The 17450-nt window shown below is 44.0% G+C and overlaps 2 protein-coding genes across 2 annotated transcripts; one reads left to right on the top strand and one right to left on the bottom strand.

Annotated features, from left to right (window-relative positions):
• Positions 1 to 59: 59 nt before the first annotated feature.
• Positions 60 to 2948, top strand: CEP19 (centrosomal protein 19). Its single transcript, XM_028730928.2, has 2 exons — positions 60 to 659; positions 1580 to 2948. The coding sequence occupies exons 1-2, from the start codon at positions 530 to 532 to the stop codon at positions 1936 to 1938; spliced, it is 489 nt and encodes a 162-aa protein (XP_028586761.1). The 5' UTR covers positions 60 to 529; the 3' UTR covers positions 1939 to 2948.
• A 4221-nt stretch (positions 2949 to 7169) lies between these two features.
• NRROS (negative regulator of reactive oxygen species) lies at positions 7170 to 16772 on the bottom strand. The gene is made up of 3 exons (XM_028730929.2): positions 16407 to 16772; positions 13478 to 13589; positions 7170 to 11402 (listed from the first exon to the last, which is right to left on the bottom strand). The coding sequence occupies exons 2-3, from the start codon at positions 13571 to 13573 to the stop codon at positions 9450 to 9452; spliced, it is 2049 nt and encodes a 682-aa protein (XP_028586762.2). The 5' UTR covers positions 13574 to 13589; positions 16407 to 16772; the 3' UTR covers positions 7170 to 9449.
• Between the last annotated feature and the right edge of the window lie 678 nt (positions 16773 to 17450).

Raw genomic sequence — 17450 nt, 5'->3', positions numbered from 1 at the left:
AGACAGCAATGCCGAAGGGGGCCTGATGGAGCGGCGGCGGCGGCGCCGAGCCGTTGTCATGGTGACGAGTTGGATGCTGGCGCGCGTGCGCCACGCTGCGGCTGCAGCCGATGCAGAGGAAAGTAGGAAGCAGTGAGGTCCTTGGGGCCTCGGAAGAAGGAGCCGCGGTGCGTGCGCAGGCCGGGCAGAGGCCGGGACTCGGTTTCTCCTTCGCCTGCCTTAGTCGGCCTGCTCGCCTTTGGAAACACACTGTTTTTAAAAGCTGAGGCGCTGAATGGGGTCTGAGAGGGATCCTCTCCTAAGTGGCGAAATACGAGTTTCGCTATTAAATGGACAGTGCCACTCAAGCATGCCGTTGTGAAGCCACTGGCAGTTTTTAATATCCGAAGTGGGATCCTGTTTCATAAGCGGTTTTAAACTTCTTGGTCCTTTTAAACACCTCTAACGTGTCTCAATGGCTTATCAAAATAAAAAGTTGGTTCACTGGGCATGAATAAATGTGGTGTCTTCTGACTAAGCATACAGCAGGATGTCTTACGTGGCAAAGAAGTGCGGCATCAAATTAAACCCTCCCTCTATTGTTTTAATCTATGAAGATCAGCTCAGGAATAATATACGCAAGCGCATCATGCCTATCCGGAATTTCTCCAAGTTCTCAGGTATAGCATGCTTATTTTTCTAACCTGTCGCTGGTCCCTTCCCCAAATAGGCAAGTTCAGATCCTGCTGCCCCCACAGGAGTTTGTCTAGCACAACCTTCACCAAACTGGTGCTGTCCAGATGTTTTGAACTACACTTCCCATCAGCTCCAATGAGTGGCTGTTGGCTAAGGCTGATGGGAGTTGTAGTCCAAAACTTCTGGAGGGCACCAGGTTGATGAAGCCTGATCTAGTAGCTCAGCATTGGAGATGGTGGACAATCTAATATGCAGGGGAAAAGGAATAATTCCTTAAGCACAGGTGGGAATACTGGCAGCCTGTAAACTATGCATTGTTTAGTTATCATTGAATGCATGTGACCACATTCAGGATTGTGTTTGAGAAAGGTACTGCTTCAGCCATTTAGTTCTTAAGCTTTGATGCATTTTATAGTGGAATTTGGCTTTTCACTCCACAGAAGACTGCAGGTGTTTTATATACAGTGGTACCTCGGGATGCGAACGGGATCCATTCCGGAGCCCCGTTCGCATCCCAAAGCGAACGTAACCTGTGTCCACGCATCTGCACGTGTGTGGGTCACGTTTCGGCGCTTCTGCGCATGCATGTGACTTCATTTTGACGGTCTGCGCATGCGCGCATGACGAAATCCGGAAGTAACAAGCTCCGTTACTTCTGGGTCGCTGCAGAGCACAACCCGAAAATGCTTAACCCAAAGTGTATTCATCCCGAGGTATGACTGTATATATATAGTCCGCATCTCCCTCTGTTCTTCACAAATAGATGTGAAAGAGGTGGGAAATAGTCCTCAGAGACATGTATTTCCGGATTAACTTTAGGAAAAACATTTTAAAATGCATATTTACAAATAAACAAAATTATGATTTTTTGTTACCTGGACTTTTTGTCTTTTCATTGGTGCAGATTGCAGCAGGGCAGCAGAACAGCTAAAGAATAATCCTCGGCACAAGACTTATTTAGAAGGTGTCTCAATGGAACAGCTACAAAAATTACACAATTTGCTGAGATGCCAGTTGGGGGGACAAAATCTGACTCAGGGTCTGGAGCAAATTCAGCGAGAAGAAACAATTGACCCAGAAGAGGACCTGAACAAACTAGATGACAAGGAGCTAGCCAAAAGGAAAGAAATTATGGATGCATTGTTTGAAAAGAACAGGAAAAAGAAAGATGACCCTGATTTTGTCTACAACGTAGAGGTGAAGTTCCCACAAGAAGAGCTTGAAGCCTGTGAGTGGGATGATGAATCAGATGATGAGTTTTGATCCATAATCAAGCCGCGGATTGATGAGTCTTCTCATATTGGGAATATATATCTCATGCCCCTTCATATTTTAGCAACCAAACTTGAGTGATCAGTCAGCTGCTACATTTTATACTGTGAAATTAGATCAAGACTTACATTTTTTTAAAAAATGTAAACACGTTAATGAAAAAGTGTTCAGAGGTGCTTGATGAAAAAGATACAACCAGACTCAAAAGAGTTTTATATAGACTGTATGCTAGTTCTTTGCCGTTGTAAATAAAACAATGGATCTACTTCAGCACTTCACACTGCAGCATTAACTTTGCAAAAAAATTAACTCTGCAAGTAATTGATGTCTTATTTATTGTTTTGCAATGTTGTTTAATTACCAGTTTGTCCGTTGAACTTCCAAACTTGCAGTTACCTCTCTAATTTTTTTTAATTGCATCAGAATATGAGCTGCAATATTTGATAGTTGCAATATTACTGTTTCACACTAAAGTGATACTGTTGTTTTTTTGTTTTTGTTTTTAAAGAATTGCTTTTGGGGAATCACAGTGAAACCATTTATGTTTACGTATGCAGGGCTGTGTTGAAACTAATGCTCTTAAGTTATTGTTAACATGGGGTTTTTGGGGTGTGATAAATAATGATTTAGAAGTCAAATTAACAAGCAGTCCTAAAGCCAGCTGAGAGGCCATTAGAAACATTAAGCAGCATTCTGCTAGCCAAGAGGGAGTCCTTACTACACTAGCAGAAAGCACTGCTAGCATATAAAAGTAATAGGGGAGGAGGCAAGGGAAAAAACTGCTCTCCCCCTTTCTACCTTGATTGGAGTGAAGGAAGTGATTATTCCTTTGCCACAGAATCAGACACTAACTTAGGATTGTTCTGTTTCAGTTAGTCTTTTATGTGGTGCTAATAATGGATGCGTTATTGTGATACTAAAATGATATGCTTTCTGTTTCCATTTTTATGTAGTTAGACCTGAAGAAACAACTGTCCAATAAAGTAATTTTGAAAAGCTGAGTCAGTAATGTTGACAGAATTAAATGATGTCTGATAACAAGAATGACAGGTGTATGAAACCATGGCAACAATAGACTGCTTTTTAGAAAAGGTTCTTGAGTCTGCCTAAAGAATGTATTAGCCACTGTATTTTTTTTCTAAGGGCCCTGCAGGTGGGCTACTGAATAGTGTAATAAATGTGCACTAGTTTTCCCTTCTCAGTTTCACCTCCATAGCTGGGAGTCCAGCTAAAACAATGTGAAACTGAAAAGGCACTTCTGATGCTTCACCACTGCAGTTCTCTTGTTTATTGACCCTGTTGTGGGTCCCATTCTGTAGAATTTTAACCCAGTTTGGGAATGGGTATGTGTATGTGAGTTGGGCTCAGAGAATACATAAAGACACCACAATATATATATATACACACACACACAAACACTCAAATTCAAAAATGTACCCCAAGACACATGTATGCAAACTATAAATTTCAAACATATATAAAATTTGGTCTCCAGAGGGCAATGTTTTATTACTTAACTACTCACTTTTGGCAAATTTCTTTACTTTGCAGGAACCTCAGAACATTTAAAAGTATCTCTCCAGGCACAGAGCAGCTTAGGAATAAGTTGTATTGCTCCTTGGACACTGTACACTCTCTAGTGTTTAGAAAAGTATTAAAACTGATTAATTGGAATCATTTTTTTTTATTTACTTGACAGGAGGCCTTTTCCAGTAAGACATCTACTTGTGATAGAAAGTTTCTTTGTGAAGTCAATTACATTCTAATTACAACATGATAAAAGAAATGAACACTAGATGCTGGACCTCCTTTTTAATTATAAAAAGAGTACATCTGGGAATGTCAGCTGCCTTCCTATTTTATGAGGCCAAAGTTTAAGTTATATTTAAAATGTCTAATAGCCCAATCAGAAGAAAGACAAAGAGATACAGTCTCGTGAAAGATTATTATTATTATTATCCCAATGTATGTATTGCAGTTACAGTCTTCAAGGGCATCCCTTGCATGTACTGCATTGAGATCGTTTTTCCAAACCCAGATGTTTAAATTTTGGAACACCCAGTGGCGTAGCGTGGGTTGTCAGCACCCGGGGCAAGGCAAGTAATTTGCGCCCCCTAACCCGTGGATTTGCGCCCCCTAACCTGTGGATTTGCCCTAGCCCCAGATGTTGCGCCCAGTGCGGCCGGCCCCCCCTGCACCCCCCACGCTACGCCACTGGGAACACCATCCAATCAGCATGCAGCAATGGTCAGATGTGTTCCCACTTGGTCAGCCAGCCACAAAATTCCTAGGCTGTACTCAGATGAGGAATAAATGGAAGTAGGGTGTGAGGATATAACCTGCTCAGCAAATTATTACCACAAACGCAAAATGTGATAACAAGCTTCTATACCTACAGTGATTGTAGATGTATAATAGGTTACTTTTTAATATTAAAAAATTGACTTTTCTGCAGTAAGGGGAAATTAATTGTAAAAGATGTGTCAGCTGGCTGTTTGATGATGGTGTGTGGGTGCTACCAAAAATTGCATGCATAAAGAGTACCAATTTCTCAGTAAGCTGCAATCTATAGACTCCTTTCCCCAAAAATATTTGCAGCACAAATCCCGTTGTTTAGAGTAGGGACCTATGAATCTGCCAGTTTCAGTTGTCTTAAGTTTCTCATTTTTCCAAACTTAAATTCAGTTCTCTACATTTCCACAGCAGTTTGAGATTTCTTCCTTTAAAAAAAAAATCATGAACACTTACCAGCATTTTAGTGCACGTTTCTCCTAATACACACATTTTTGGAAGCAATTACCCCTTATATAATGCAATTATAGATGTTATTTTGACTCATAAATAGATTTTTAGGTACATTTCCCCCTAATATATGCATTTTTTCCATATTTGGTTGGAGAACTGCATCACAAAATTTGGAGAAGTGTGAATTTCATAAGATAGTTGTGTTTGAAATAATTTTTCATGAAATTACAAACAAATTCTCCATCAATTCAGAGCAGCAAGAAACTGACACGAGGGCAGCAATGAAGCAGAAACTGGAGATAAGAGGATGCGGAGTGGAATGGAAGGAGGGATTAAGGAAGCAAGTGGTCCAGATAAGGGATGCTTATAAGACCATCCAAGAGGCCTAGGAATAGGATGCAGGTAACAAAAGTCAGAGAGAATGACTGGGAGAAGCAAACTGGGGTGGGGTGGGGGTGGAGTTTAACTCTATCTGCAGTTATCCTGACAAAACTACGGTATCTTTGCATTTCAAGGGAGGCTCCCATTGCTGCCAATTAATGCATTCACACAATTAACAGGGCATCTAGTTTGGTCCTAAGCCAGCAGGCAAAGGCTGGGATGAAGGAAAGGGAAAGGAGGGAGATCAGAGCTGACTGAGAACACAAAAGGGAAGCTTGGGTTGGCATTCAACCTACTCACTCCTACAGCCCACTTTATTGGCTATATTTCAATATGTATTCCCATCATTTGGTGTGCATTGCACCAGTGGCTAGAGGGTGGGACACAGGCATAAGTATGGGGAAATAATTATTTTAGGAATTGGGTCTGATAGGCATCTCTGTATCACATTACAGAACTAAGGATTTTGTGGAATCCTCATCGATGAAAGCGTTTGGGGCGGGGGAAACTAGGCTGATCAAAAGCAGCCACAAATCATTTGGGATAAATCAATCTGTCTGTGAAACAGATGAAATGGAGGGGGATTTGCCAGTTGAGCCACATTCTTTAATGGTATTTTAAACCCTGATTGATTGATTGATTGATTGATTGTGCACAGCTTTTCCTTGAGGCACTCCAATCTCTGTTCCATGCCCCTCCTCTCACGAAAGATTCTAGAAATGGACCACATAAAACACCAGCAAGTGAACTTGTGGCAGAAAGAAAGTGCGGCAACATTGTGCGGCAGAAGGGAAAAGCCACTGAAAGAGCATGTAAAGAAGCATTGAGGTAAAGGCAGCTGGAGTCTAGCCAAATACACGAGGGTAAGCTCAGCTGGCTGAATAATGTTGTTGCACAAAGCAGGGCAATGCACTGATGTGGCCCACACTGTAGGCTCATGCTGAAAACCTAGACTCCATATCTGGGTTGCATTCGTACCAAGCATTTAAAGTGCACGACTCCCCCTCCCAAACTATGTGGGGAACTATTGTTCATTACGGGTGCTGGGAACTGTAGCTCTGTGAGAAGTAAACTACAGTTCCAAGAATTCTTTTGGGGAAAGTCATGTGCTTTAAATGTATGGGTTTTCAGCTGATCATCAGGGCTTCTGTGCACAGTGCCGTGCAAGAACATATCGCCTGACACCGCTGCAGCATCAAGTGATTGGCAGGTGTGGGAGACAAGGGTGGGACCTGCCAGTTGGATCCAATCCCGCCCCTGTGATCTAGAGGACTGTAGGAAACTGGAGGTGGTAATAGAAAGGCATGTTAAGGCTGTTAAGTAACTCTGTGAGGGGGAAACTACAGCGCCCATAATTCTTTGAGAAAGAACGAACGTGTTTTGAGTGTACTTTAAAGGTATAGTGTGTACACAGCCTTGAAGTCAAACATGTGGAGCAACTTCACAGAAAAGTGCTGTGTTTGAGGTTAGCAGAAAATTGTACCCAGGGTGGTTGACTGGTGGTGCCTCATTCACACATGAAAGCTTTCAGTGTGCTGACCTTTAGGCTCAAAAAGTTCAAAAGGACTCAAAGGCTAGCCAATCTAGACCAACTCCTTGTCAAAAACCTGGGCCATCCCACTCCCTAGCCCCTTCACCCCAGATCAGGGGTTCAGTCTGAGCCACAAGCTTGGGACATGAGCCCAGGCCTTCAGATGATTCAGCTCCTGCCTTCACAGAACTTCTTTTAGCATTCCTTGTAACTGATGTGGTTTCTCCATCAGTGTGCTTTGATCAGATAAAAAGCGAAGTTAATTCCTTTTTCTCCCTAACCACCTACCAGTTTTCTGTTGGGCAACACCCGATGCCGATTCTGCTAACCACATCCTGAACTGAGTAATTTTTTTCCCTCTAACAAAAGCAGAACCAGTTAATCTTCACTGATCGTACTACAGAGGAAGCTAAGACATCTGCCTAATACAGGAAAAGAGGCACAGTCATTTCTGGCATCTCCCAGCACACGAAAATAACAGGGCGTCTTGTACCACCATACTCAGTTTGGGGAGAGCAACGATTAAAACATTTGGAGGAACAGATGCCAGCAATTGCAGTCTATCTCCTTTTCAAGGCACCTTTTGCAGTTTATTAAAAGTTTTAATTAACCTAACCAATCCAACAGTTAAACATTACAACCATAATGTTTCTATATCCAGGAGTCTGCCTTGGTTCCCACAAAGAATTCTTTTCCTGGCACTCCCAAGACCCCATCCATTTTTGTAGTGGCAGAAAAATGAGAAGAGAATAAAGTTGGCATGGTGCTGTGCTGGACAAAGACAATTAAATCTCTCTCTCCAGATGTTTGGTGGGACTTTGTGTGTCTGTGTCCTATATGGTTGCGCATGCGTATGTGCAAGAGTATTCATGCAGTCGTGTGGGGTGACTACATCCATCACTGGCATATGACCACTATTGGTCAAGGCTGAATGTGTCTCTCAGGCCAAAAATATTTAGCGACTCCTGCCTTAGAATTTATTCACTATTTACCCTGCACGTAAAACAAGTAAGTCTCAGTCACAGTAGCCTAGTAGTGCCGCCTTGAAGACTGTGCTAATTATGCATGACTTTTCACAGGAAACAATATTCTTCATGAGGTAAGTGAAGTGGACAGCTCTGCACATAATATTTAGGTTGCACTACCTCGTGATTGACATGAGGCGAAGTGAAACACAAGCATCTGAAACTGTCCTGTTCTTTCATTTGAACTGTGCATTACTTATTGGTAACTGAAACCTGACCCTACGTTTCAGAACGAAAAGTCGACCAAGATGCACCCACACATCTGCAGGGTGTGCAAGCATCAGATTCAGAACATAGCCTGAGGTTTTCACAGCATGTGGTTTTCCTGCCTGTAAACCTCTACCACAGGGACGCCTCAAACAGCTAGCGCTGATCCACATACATACCAAAAACAAGCTGCTTACTAAGAGAATGCCAGTTTCCTCTGGTACAGCAGCCCTGCTCTTGCCTTGTGGCACCCACTTCCATTACATTGTTTTTACTGCTGTCATTAGGATCACGTCTATACCTTGAATTTAAATCACATTTACACCATTTAAACAGTCATGGCTTCCCCTAAAGAATTATGGGAATCTCAGACCACACATTAGTACAATTTGTCAAAGGTCTCCTAACAACTTTAGCAGGCCACACATTTTACACAGCAAGTGGGGAATGAACTAGAAACCTTTAAAAAAGAAAAAATAAATTCTGAAGGATCTTCAGATGTTGCCAATCTCTTCGTGAACTGATGCATTTTTGCTATTGACAATGTTATCATAACCACCCTGACTTAATGCTCTGAGGGCCAAGCCAGACATACAGGGCCACCGTGTCTATGCTGAAATGTGTTTGCCCCACTCACATATCAAATGGGTGTGTCTACTCTTTACACAAAACGAAATAGGCTCTTTACCCCACTGCACTTTGTAGCTCACTTCTGGCTTGAGAGATCAGTCAAAGGGGATGGACCACTGCACTGGAGCACAGCATGGTAAGGGGATGAAGGGGTCCAGATTTTGCTCTGTTCTCCCCTTGCCCTTCTTTGTGTGTGCAACCATAGCAATTTCAGCTAATGATCAAACAGCTGTCTTGGAGCATGTAGGCAGCAAGATGCTTGCATTGCCACCTGCATCTCTAGTCCAACACAACACTTGGGGGTCAGTTGGAGTAAGAGGTGCCAGGTTGGTAATCATTTCATACAGTGCTCCACATGCCATTCACATCTGCAGTGAAGTTATGGCTTCCTTATATTGCACCATCTCATTTTATGAATTGCACCTCCTCTACATGTTGGGAAGCTGTGCTGTAGCCATCACTGCTGAGATGGCCTTGGAATGCCCCTCAGTGTTCCCTCCAACATTAGGTCTGTCATATGAGTATTTCAACTGGCATGTGGATAAAGCCCACAAATGGGGGTGGGGGTGGGGGTAGGGGAAGTGTTCCTCCTGAAAGGGAAAAAAATTAGTTAGTGCTTGGCCAAGAAGTTACACCTGTTTGGGAGCTGCATTTATTCAAACATCATGATTGGTTCCCAACATCAGTCCCTTTCACTTGTCTTTCATGTTTATAAAGGCCTTTTTCTTCCTATTGTGAACATTAAACAGGATTACTATCTTGCATTTGTCTTTGCACAGAACTGTGTGCTATGCCATCCCTGCCAACTACATACGAGGACACTTTATTACACACATTGGGCAACTCCATATAAAGCACTGCCACACACTGTGGCTTCCTGGAGCCCCATTCATGGATGCATTATCACCCAATAGGATTTCCCAGTCCTACCTATGCCCATTCTAGAGGGTCCGAGTGGCTGTTTTCTTCACACCATCCCAGAGTCAATAAGGGCTGGACCTTCTGTACCTGCTCTTCACCACTTGAAGAATTCGTTGCCTGAAAGTCAGGAAGATGATAACAAAGGCAACTAGCAGGGCCAAACAGGTAGGAAGAACAAGGACCAGATGCAGCAGGGTCATATCTGCCGTTAGCCACTTGCAATTCTGGATGACTGATTCAGGCAAATTTGCTACACGGATGAACTTAGAGGAAAAGTTGCAAGTGACTTGATTCCAGTCTAGAATGCGTACAGTGTCACTGTCATGCAGGGCATCCCACCAACCCAGCTGGCAGCAGTCATAAGGATTCTGGCTGAGGTAGATCTCATGTAAGCTCTTTCCAAGCTTCTGCATGGCATACTGAGGTAGGGCATGGAGACAATTTCTCCTTAGATCCAGAATTTGCAGTTCCAGGCCTGCTAAAGAATCAGGGAAGCTAGCCAGAGAATTTTCAGATAGATCTAGGTTTACCAGCTTCTGAAAAGCAGAGAAGTCCATATTTGTCCTTGCAGCAGAAAGTCCAGTGTTCCTAAGATAGAGCACCTGCAGTGATTGTGCAACATCTTTCAGAGGTCCTAAGCCATCAAGTAGTGACCTGGGATTGTCAGAAAGGTCTAAGTGTGCTATAGAAGTCCCCTGAAAGATGTGGGTGTCCAGTATTTCTAGGTCACAGCCAGACAAGAAAAGATTCCTTATGGAGCCAGCATTACTGATATCTATGCAACTGGAACTTCCAGCAGCATGTGAGGCACAAAGCTTTATAGGGTTTTTACTGAGGTCAAGTGTAGTGATCTTTGTTGTGTGAGTAAAGATTTTAGCAGGCAAGCCACGCAGTCTGTTGGTGCTCAGACTCAATGTTCTGAGGTTGGCTAAGCTGCTTCTATGGTCCAAGTTCATCTGCAGATCCTGAAGTTGGTTGTAGCTGAGATCCAAGTCAACGAGAGTGCTGAGCAGGTCACTCTCCTGTATCTGTAATGTCTCTAAGCAGTTGTGGTTGAGGTTCAGATGAGCAAGGGAAGACATGCCTTCAAAAAACCTTTCTGGAAGGTACCAGAGCTGGTTCCAACTCATGTCTAGGAACTGCAGGGAAGAGAGGTTGCTATGATGGTTTTCGGCCCAGAGGTCAAGGGTGGTGATGTTGGTGATGTTGCCATCCAGGAATAACAGTTGCACTGTGCCCTCTGAGTCATTGAAAATATTGTTGTAGAAGTTCAATTGGTTGTGCATCAGCAGCAGAGTTCTCAGTTTATTTTGCTTGGGCAACAGCGGGAAGAAGAGGAGCTGGTTGTAGGAAAGATCTAGTGTTTCTAGTTCAAAGGCAGCATCATTCTCTGCAGCCAAGAACCACTCGATTTGATTGTTGCTGACATTTAGCATCCGGAGTTGGGTCAGGTCAAACTCCACCATGCAAGGAATGTAGTTGTAGGCCAGATTAAGCTGCTGTAGCCATCGCAAACCATCAAAGGCGCCAGTCTCAATCTCAAATATGTAGTTGTGCTGCAAATCTAGGTGCTGCAGCTTGGGCAGATTTTTTAAGTGAGAGTCATCCAGCCTCATGATGGAGTTCCAGGCCAAGGACAAAGATTCTAGAGAGGACAAATCCTGGATCAAGGTGGCCATCATAGCTTCATTGAGCAGATTTCCAGATAGGTCCAGCTTCCTCAGGGCAGGCAAAGTCCCCAGAGCAGCTGCTGTTGCAGAATAGTTCACAGAGAGGGCATTGTTGGCCAGAGATAGACTACTGAGGCTCCTGGTGCCAAGGAAAGCCCCAGGCTCAATGAGCTCCAACCCATTCTCACACAGACTGAGGCTCTGCAGGACTTGATACCTTACTAAAGATGCATTCTTTAGGGTCTGTATAACATTTGCATCCAGGAAGAGCTCCATTGTTCCAGGAGGCAAGTCTTGTGAGACAGAGCTCAGCCTCTTGCCTTTGCAGTCTGCAGTTCTCTGTTCCTGCAGCAGAAAAAGAAAGAGATGTATGGGACAAAAAAAGGTGGGCCCAGCTACTAAAGCCATACTGCACTTCAAATGAGCACAGTAACCAAAGGGCTTAACTCAAGCCCTGTAGATTCCAAGTTAAAATGCTAGGGACTGAGCACATATTTGGCATGTAAAAGATCACAGGTTCAGTCCCTGGCATATCCTGTGAAGTATCTCAGGGAGCTGGGAGAGATCTTTGCCCGATAACTTGGAGAGTTCCTGCCAGTTGGTGTGGACAATATCGGGCAAAGATAGTTTAATGGATAAAACACTTTGACAGTAAATGTTTTCCATATCAATATTTTCAGAGCTGTATGTGCCCTGCACTCAAAACAAAACAGAATCTTCATTATGGTAACCCACCCAAATTTGCACAAAGAAAAACAAATTCTGGCAACTAATATTCATGATACAAATTTGCACATTTAATCTAAAAAGGAAGGAGCTCTGATGTTTGTGGCAACACTGAAACCTGTCTCCTAACCATAGAAAATCTCATTCAAGCCACGCTTCTAGCTTCTGAATTTCTACCAGCCATTACCCACCTTTCAACCCTACCTTTCTTTCCCCAAGGGCTGGAAATTTCTCTTTTAGAAATGGAAGCTGAGAGTCTCAGGTTCTGTAGTCAGAACCATTTCTACTATTTTTTTCTTTGCCCATGCAGAATTTCTGAATCCGCAACAATCCTGACTTGTGATCTTTTAGAAACATTTCTAAGGATGATCTGGACAAATGCAGAGCCAGTTATAAAGTGACAAGGCTTTGCTTTCAAACCATACCGCCCGTCATGAACACCACAAAACAATCTAAGGTATCTGCTTTTTTGTGCCTATGGACAAACTACCAAAGAGAACATTTCTGCTACTTCCTTTATTGTAAACTCTATGGCCCTGCAAGAATTAGATTTTTCTCTCTCATTCTGAATAACCATGCAAGTTTGAATGGTGTGGAAAAAGTGATCAAGCTATTATCAGATTATGGGAAATTTGTAACACCTGCTCTGCTACTAGGGCCGTCTTTAGCATATGCGCCGCCAGGGTGCAAAGATCCACCCAGCACCCCCAAATTTAGTTTAGCTGCCCCCAGATTTGGTGGGGGGGCAACTAAAAGCTTTTTGGGGGAGGGGGGAAGCCAAAGTTGTTGACCTTTTTCACAGTGGAAATAACTGCTTGTTTCATAATGCTAGGTAGTAACAGAGCGACGGAGCAGGGGGGCAGGGACTTTCGCTCCATTGCCTTTCACTGCCACTGGTAGAGAGGGTCCGGTGTATAGTAGGTATACATTTGGTGCACCCCCGAATACATTTGGTGCCCCCCCCGAATTTGGAACCCAGGTGCACCGCACCCCTTGCACCCCCAGGTTAAGACAGCCCTGTCTGCTAATGTAGCAGAAGAAATCAGGTGTAGATTCAACCCAGCAATTGCAATTTCTTGTGATTCTTAATATTCTTGTGGCTTAGTGGGGGAACAGAGGTTGCCAGGGCAATGCAGACGTGATCTGTGACACATATTTACACCTAGAGCCACCAGAGTGGCTGGCGCAAGCTACTCAGATGGGTAGGGTACAAATAATAGAAGTTTTATTCATTATTATTAATTAGTTGTTGTTGCTGCTGTTGTTGTTAAAAACATAGAAAGATCAATCATTAAATACAACTAAACATTGATAGAATTAAAACGATATACATATATAAAATCTATAACAATAATTACAATAAAAACAGGATAATATTGGGTTGTATCCAATAAAGTTGTCCAGTTGGCACAAGGACTTCTAGATGCACAACGGGACTTCCTCTCACTGCGTGTCCCCCATGACTCCAAAATCTTCTTGGAGGGTTGGGGAAACCCCAGAACAGATTTGTGGGGTGGATAGGGGGCATGCAGGGAGAAAAGAGGGAAAAGAAGTCCTTTTTGCACAGGTGGAAGCCCTTGTACTAATGGAGAAGCTTGGTGGATACAACCCATTGTCATTTGTGGACCCCTGGAGTTGCTGACCCATGGTTCAAAATAAATGAAGAAAAGAAAGTTGATAGAAGACAGACTCACCAGTCTGCAAAGGCTGTGATAGGCTGCAGGTTTGCTTCCCCATCCTGTATCTAGGAAAGCTATCCACACGAAGATACTCAGGGCTATTAGTGCCATTTCAACAGCAGGACTCCTGCAAAGAGACACAAAGCAGGGCATATATATGTTTTAAAGGGCAGTACTGACAGTTTATTGTATTTTGTATTACAGAAAGAACCAGATGCTTACTAGAAAGCAGACATCCCAAGGCTTCTTCCACGCAATTTATGCCATATGCGTATTTGTTCTCAAACTTTTCATACACCAAAATCTGTTAATTTATTTGTGCAACGCACCTGCCTTCCCCACATCTGACCCTCTGGTGTGCAAGCACATTTTTCAGATCACATTGGCTATTCTTAATCAGTTTTTGTGTACAAGTGGGCAGGTGCTTGCTTTGATCAGGAATGACTGCAAAGGGCCTTCCTTCCTTATAAACCATGAGTTGCCAATGTGGCACCCATGTCACACAAGCACATGCAGAGACCTTCCCTGGTGCCTAGGAGCCCCTACCCTGCCTCTTCTCCTTGGGTTTGAAAGGAATCTTGTATTGTAGCCAGTAGAAGACTTTTTAGAAACCTAATTGCTGGTGGGGAGTGAGTGAGTGAGTGAGTGAGTGAGTGAGTGAGGAGTTGTGGTATGTGCATGGTGCCCACAGGCCCAGAAAGATTAACCATAAACAGCTTGGGGCTGGAACATTAATTTTAAAGAAGGCTGTATACCCGTTGCTATTTACTTCCGCTCCAGTACACTCCCACTGTTGCCATTTGAACCCAAGTACACAAAACACTAGCCACAATCCATATGTCTCCTTTAGTTTCTTGAGAAACACTGTTGTTTCCCCCCAAACCAGCTTCCAGCCGATTTGGAAACATAAGCCACGGCCAAGCTAAGGTGTGCACATTTGAGACAGCAATTGCACATGCACAGGTAGGTGGAAGCTTTACCAAATACAGTGGTACCTCGGGTTACATACACTTCAGGTTACATACGCTCCAGGTTACAGACTCTGCTAACCCAGAAATAGTGCTTCAGGTTAAGAACTTTGCTTCGGGATAAGAACAGAAATCGTGCTCCGGTGGCGCGGCGGCAGCAGGAGGCCCCATTAGCTAAAGTGGTGCTTCAGGTTAAGAACAGTTTCAGGTTAAGAACAGACCTCCAGAACGAATTAAGTACTTAACCCGAGGTACCACTGTACAAGTTTGGCATGGGGAAACAAATCAGGTAATGTGCATCTGGTGTGTACCACAATGTAAAAAAGCACTCAAAGCACAGCAGGGGAAAATGACCTCACTACATTTTAAGCCGCTAATGTGTGCGCAACCCAAGTTAAAGGTGATTTGAAGGAGCCTTCCCTTTCCAATGTTATGCAGACCAGCATCAACACCCACTGTTCTAAGGCATTTGCTGGGGCCCATGTGCTGCTACCGCCACCAGCAAAGCTTGCAAATATGGGGGGGGGGGGGCTGATTGTGGCAGCAGCAGCACCATGGCCAGAGGAGGCAGAGTGACATAGCAGCAGGTTCTGGGCAACAGGTCCTGTCAGCACTGGGTGCTACTAAGGGCAGCCTGCCCAGCTTCCCCCCAAATCTGAAGCTGGGTCTGATGTAAGGTAAAGGTAAAGGGACCCCTGACCATTAGGTCCAGTCGTGACCGACTCTGGGGTTGTGGCGCTCATCTCACTTTACTGGCTGAGGAAGCTGGCGTACAGTTTCTGGGTCATGTGGCCAGCATGACTAAGCCACTTCTGGCAAACCACCGGAGTGGTACCTATTTATCTACTTGCACTTTGACATGCTTTCGAACTGCTAGGTTGGCAGGAGCAGGGACCGAGCAACGGGAGCTCACCCCATTGTGGGAATCTGAACCGCCGACCTTCTGATCGGCAAGCCCTAGGCTCTGTGGTTTAACCCACAGTGCCACTCGCGTCCCTTGGGTCTGATGATGTGCACATATATTTTGTCTAGCCAGCTGTCACTTCTGTTCAAGCGTGTTTTGCAAAACCTGTTTACTAAAGGCAAAAGTGGGGCACATTCTGTGAACCCTTAGCTCTCTGGAAATGATCTTGCCTCCAAGTGGAAGCGTAGGGCCAGATCCCATTTGACATTAGAGATCCATGATTGGGTTTGACATGTTTAATTTTACAGAAAGGTTGCTGTGGGTGGGTGGGTGCCTGGTGGATCAGAGCAGTGCTGCTGAGGGAGGGGGAATTAACTCTTTGTTCTCATCATACCATTTCCTCCATCATATTTGCCCCATTCCTGAAAGTACTCATAGTCCTCTAAGATGAAAAGCAAGACTGATTTTTAACCTAGTAAGGAGATTTATTTCTGAGACTATATATTAGTTAGGCATGAAGCTTTTTTAATTTTACAAAGTAGATTGACTGTCAAAGCAGGGATCCCCAACATCCTTTCTCGCCTTGCCAATGACTAGCGAAGTTATTGACCCCAAGTTCCTCCCCCGCTTAATGACTCTTTTTCTTTGCCATCACAAAGGCCTTTCAGGACTTCACTCACCATCTGTCCTGCCTTCTCAGTTTGGTCCTTGCGCTCTCGATGCCCTGTAACTCTTCAAAGACGCTGAGTGGCAGATGCCTTGGAGTGAGACTGGAGAGTTCTCAGCAACCACCTCGCTGCCTAATCTCTCCTTCATATATCTATTTTATGAAGCACCTCTGTATTACAGAACCCTCCATCGTGTAATTCCAGAACCACACCACATGGAACTGATACACGTTCTTGGTGAGCTCAACCACGCCGCAAAACGCCGACTGCCTTTTTGCAGTGTAGGTGTTCAGAATGAAACAGCAGCTGTGGAATGGTTCCTTTTGGTTACCATCACCCCCACCCCCACCCCACACCCCTTTTTCAGGCAAAGAATGGAGGCAAATCTTGAGGTTCTTACTCACCGGGGGTAGGAGCAATACGCTCAGGTCTGGGACGTTCATTCTGCTCCAGCCCGTGCCCTCTTTTCTTGCTGTATCTCTACAAATAATATTAAAATTAGCTGTTTGCCCTCTCACTTAATATCAGATTATTTTAGAACTTGCGGAAGGAACTAAGCAACGGAAACTGCAGTCACATGGATCACAGAGCCAGTTGCTTCACCCAGCAACCCCCAGCCAGAGCTCAGCAGTTGCACACGGAAAGGTCGAGGCTGTGCAAGCCACTCGAAAATGAGAAGGAGCTGAGAAGAAGGGAAATGAGAGGAAGGAAGCTGTGCAGGGCAAATCTTTGAAGCCATTAGCAACTGCTGCTTTGTTATCGATATAGAAAGAAAAATAAGAGTCCTGTGGCACTTAAAGACTAACATTGCGGCCGAAGGATTTGTGGACTAGGGACTACTTCTGCAGACAAAATTTTGCTGTAATACATTTTATGGCATAATAATTCATGTGCGAGGGCTACATGCACACCTTACATTTAAAGCACATTTAAAGAACACATGCCCCAATAATCCTAGGAAATGTAATTTGCCATGGGTGCTGAAAATTGTAGCTCTGTGAGGGGTAAATTAGTTCTCAGGATTCTTTTGTGGGAGAGGGTAAATGTTTTTTTCAATATGTGGTGTGTTGCATGCAGCCTTTAAGGTGCAATCAGGCTCTTTGTTGTTTTTGTTCCTATCAGTCCTGGTTGGGAGAGGGACAAAAAGTGTTGCCAGAGTTCCAAAAACATCACTAGGTGGTGTCTCCAGGAAGCTGTAAAACCCCGACCAAAAAGAACGGTCCCTGTAATCATACACACCGTAAGTTGAATGTAGCCACTCTTTGAACATCAAGATGATGTTCCTCAGTGTGTATAGTAGAACCTGAAAAGTCACTACCTCTTCTTTTATTTTATTCAGATTTTGTCCCCAGGGATAAAATACACCAGCTAAGAATAGCGCAAGCATATTTTACAGTAACATTGCCACTTTTTCCCCCCTCAACAAAATCCACAAAAGCAGATTCCTG

The sequence above is a fragment of the Podarcis muralis genome, chromosome 6, assembly GCF_964188315.1.
Source record: "Podarcis muralis chromosome 6, rPodMur119.hap1.1, whole genome shotgun sequence".
Lineage (NCBI taxonomy): Eukaryota > Metazoa > Chordata > Lepidosauria > Squamata > Lacertidae > Podarcis > Podarcis muralis.
The sequence above is the reverse complement of the archived record's forward strand: the minus strand, read 5'-3'. Positions and strand labels throughout refer to the sequence as shown.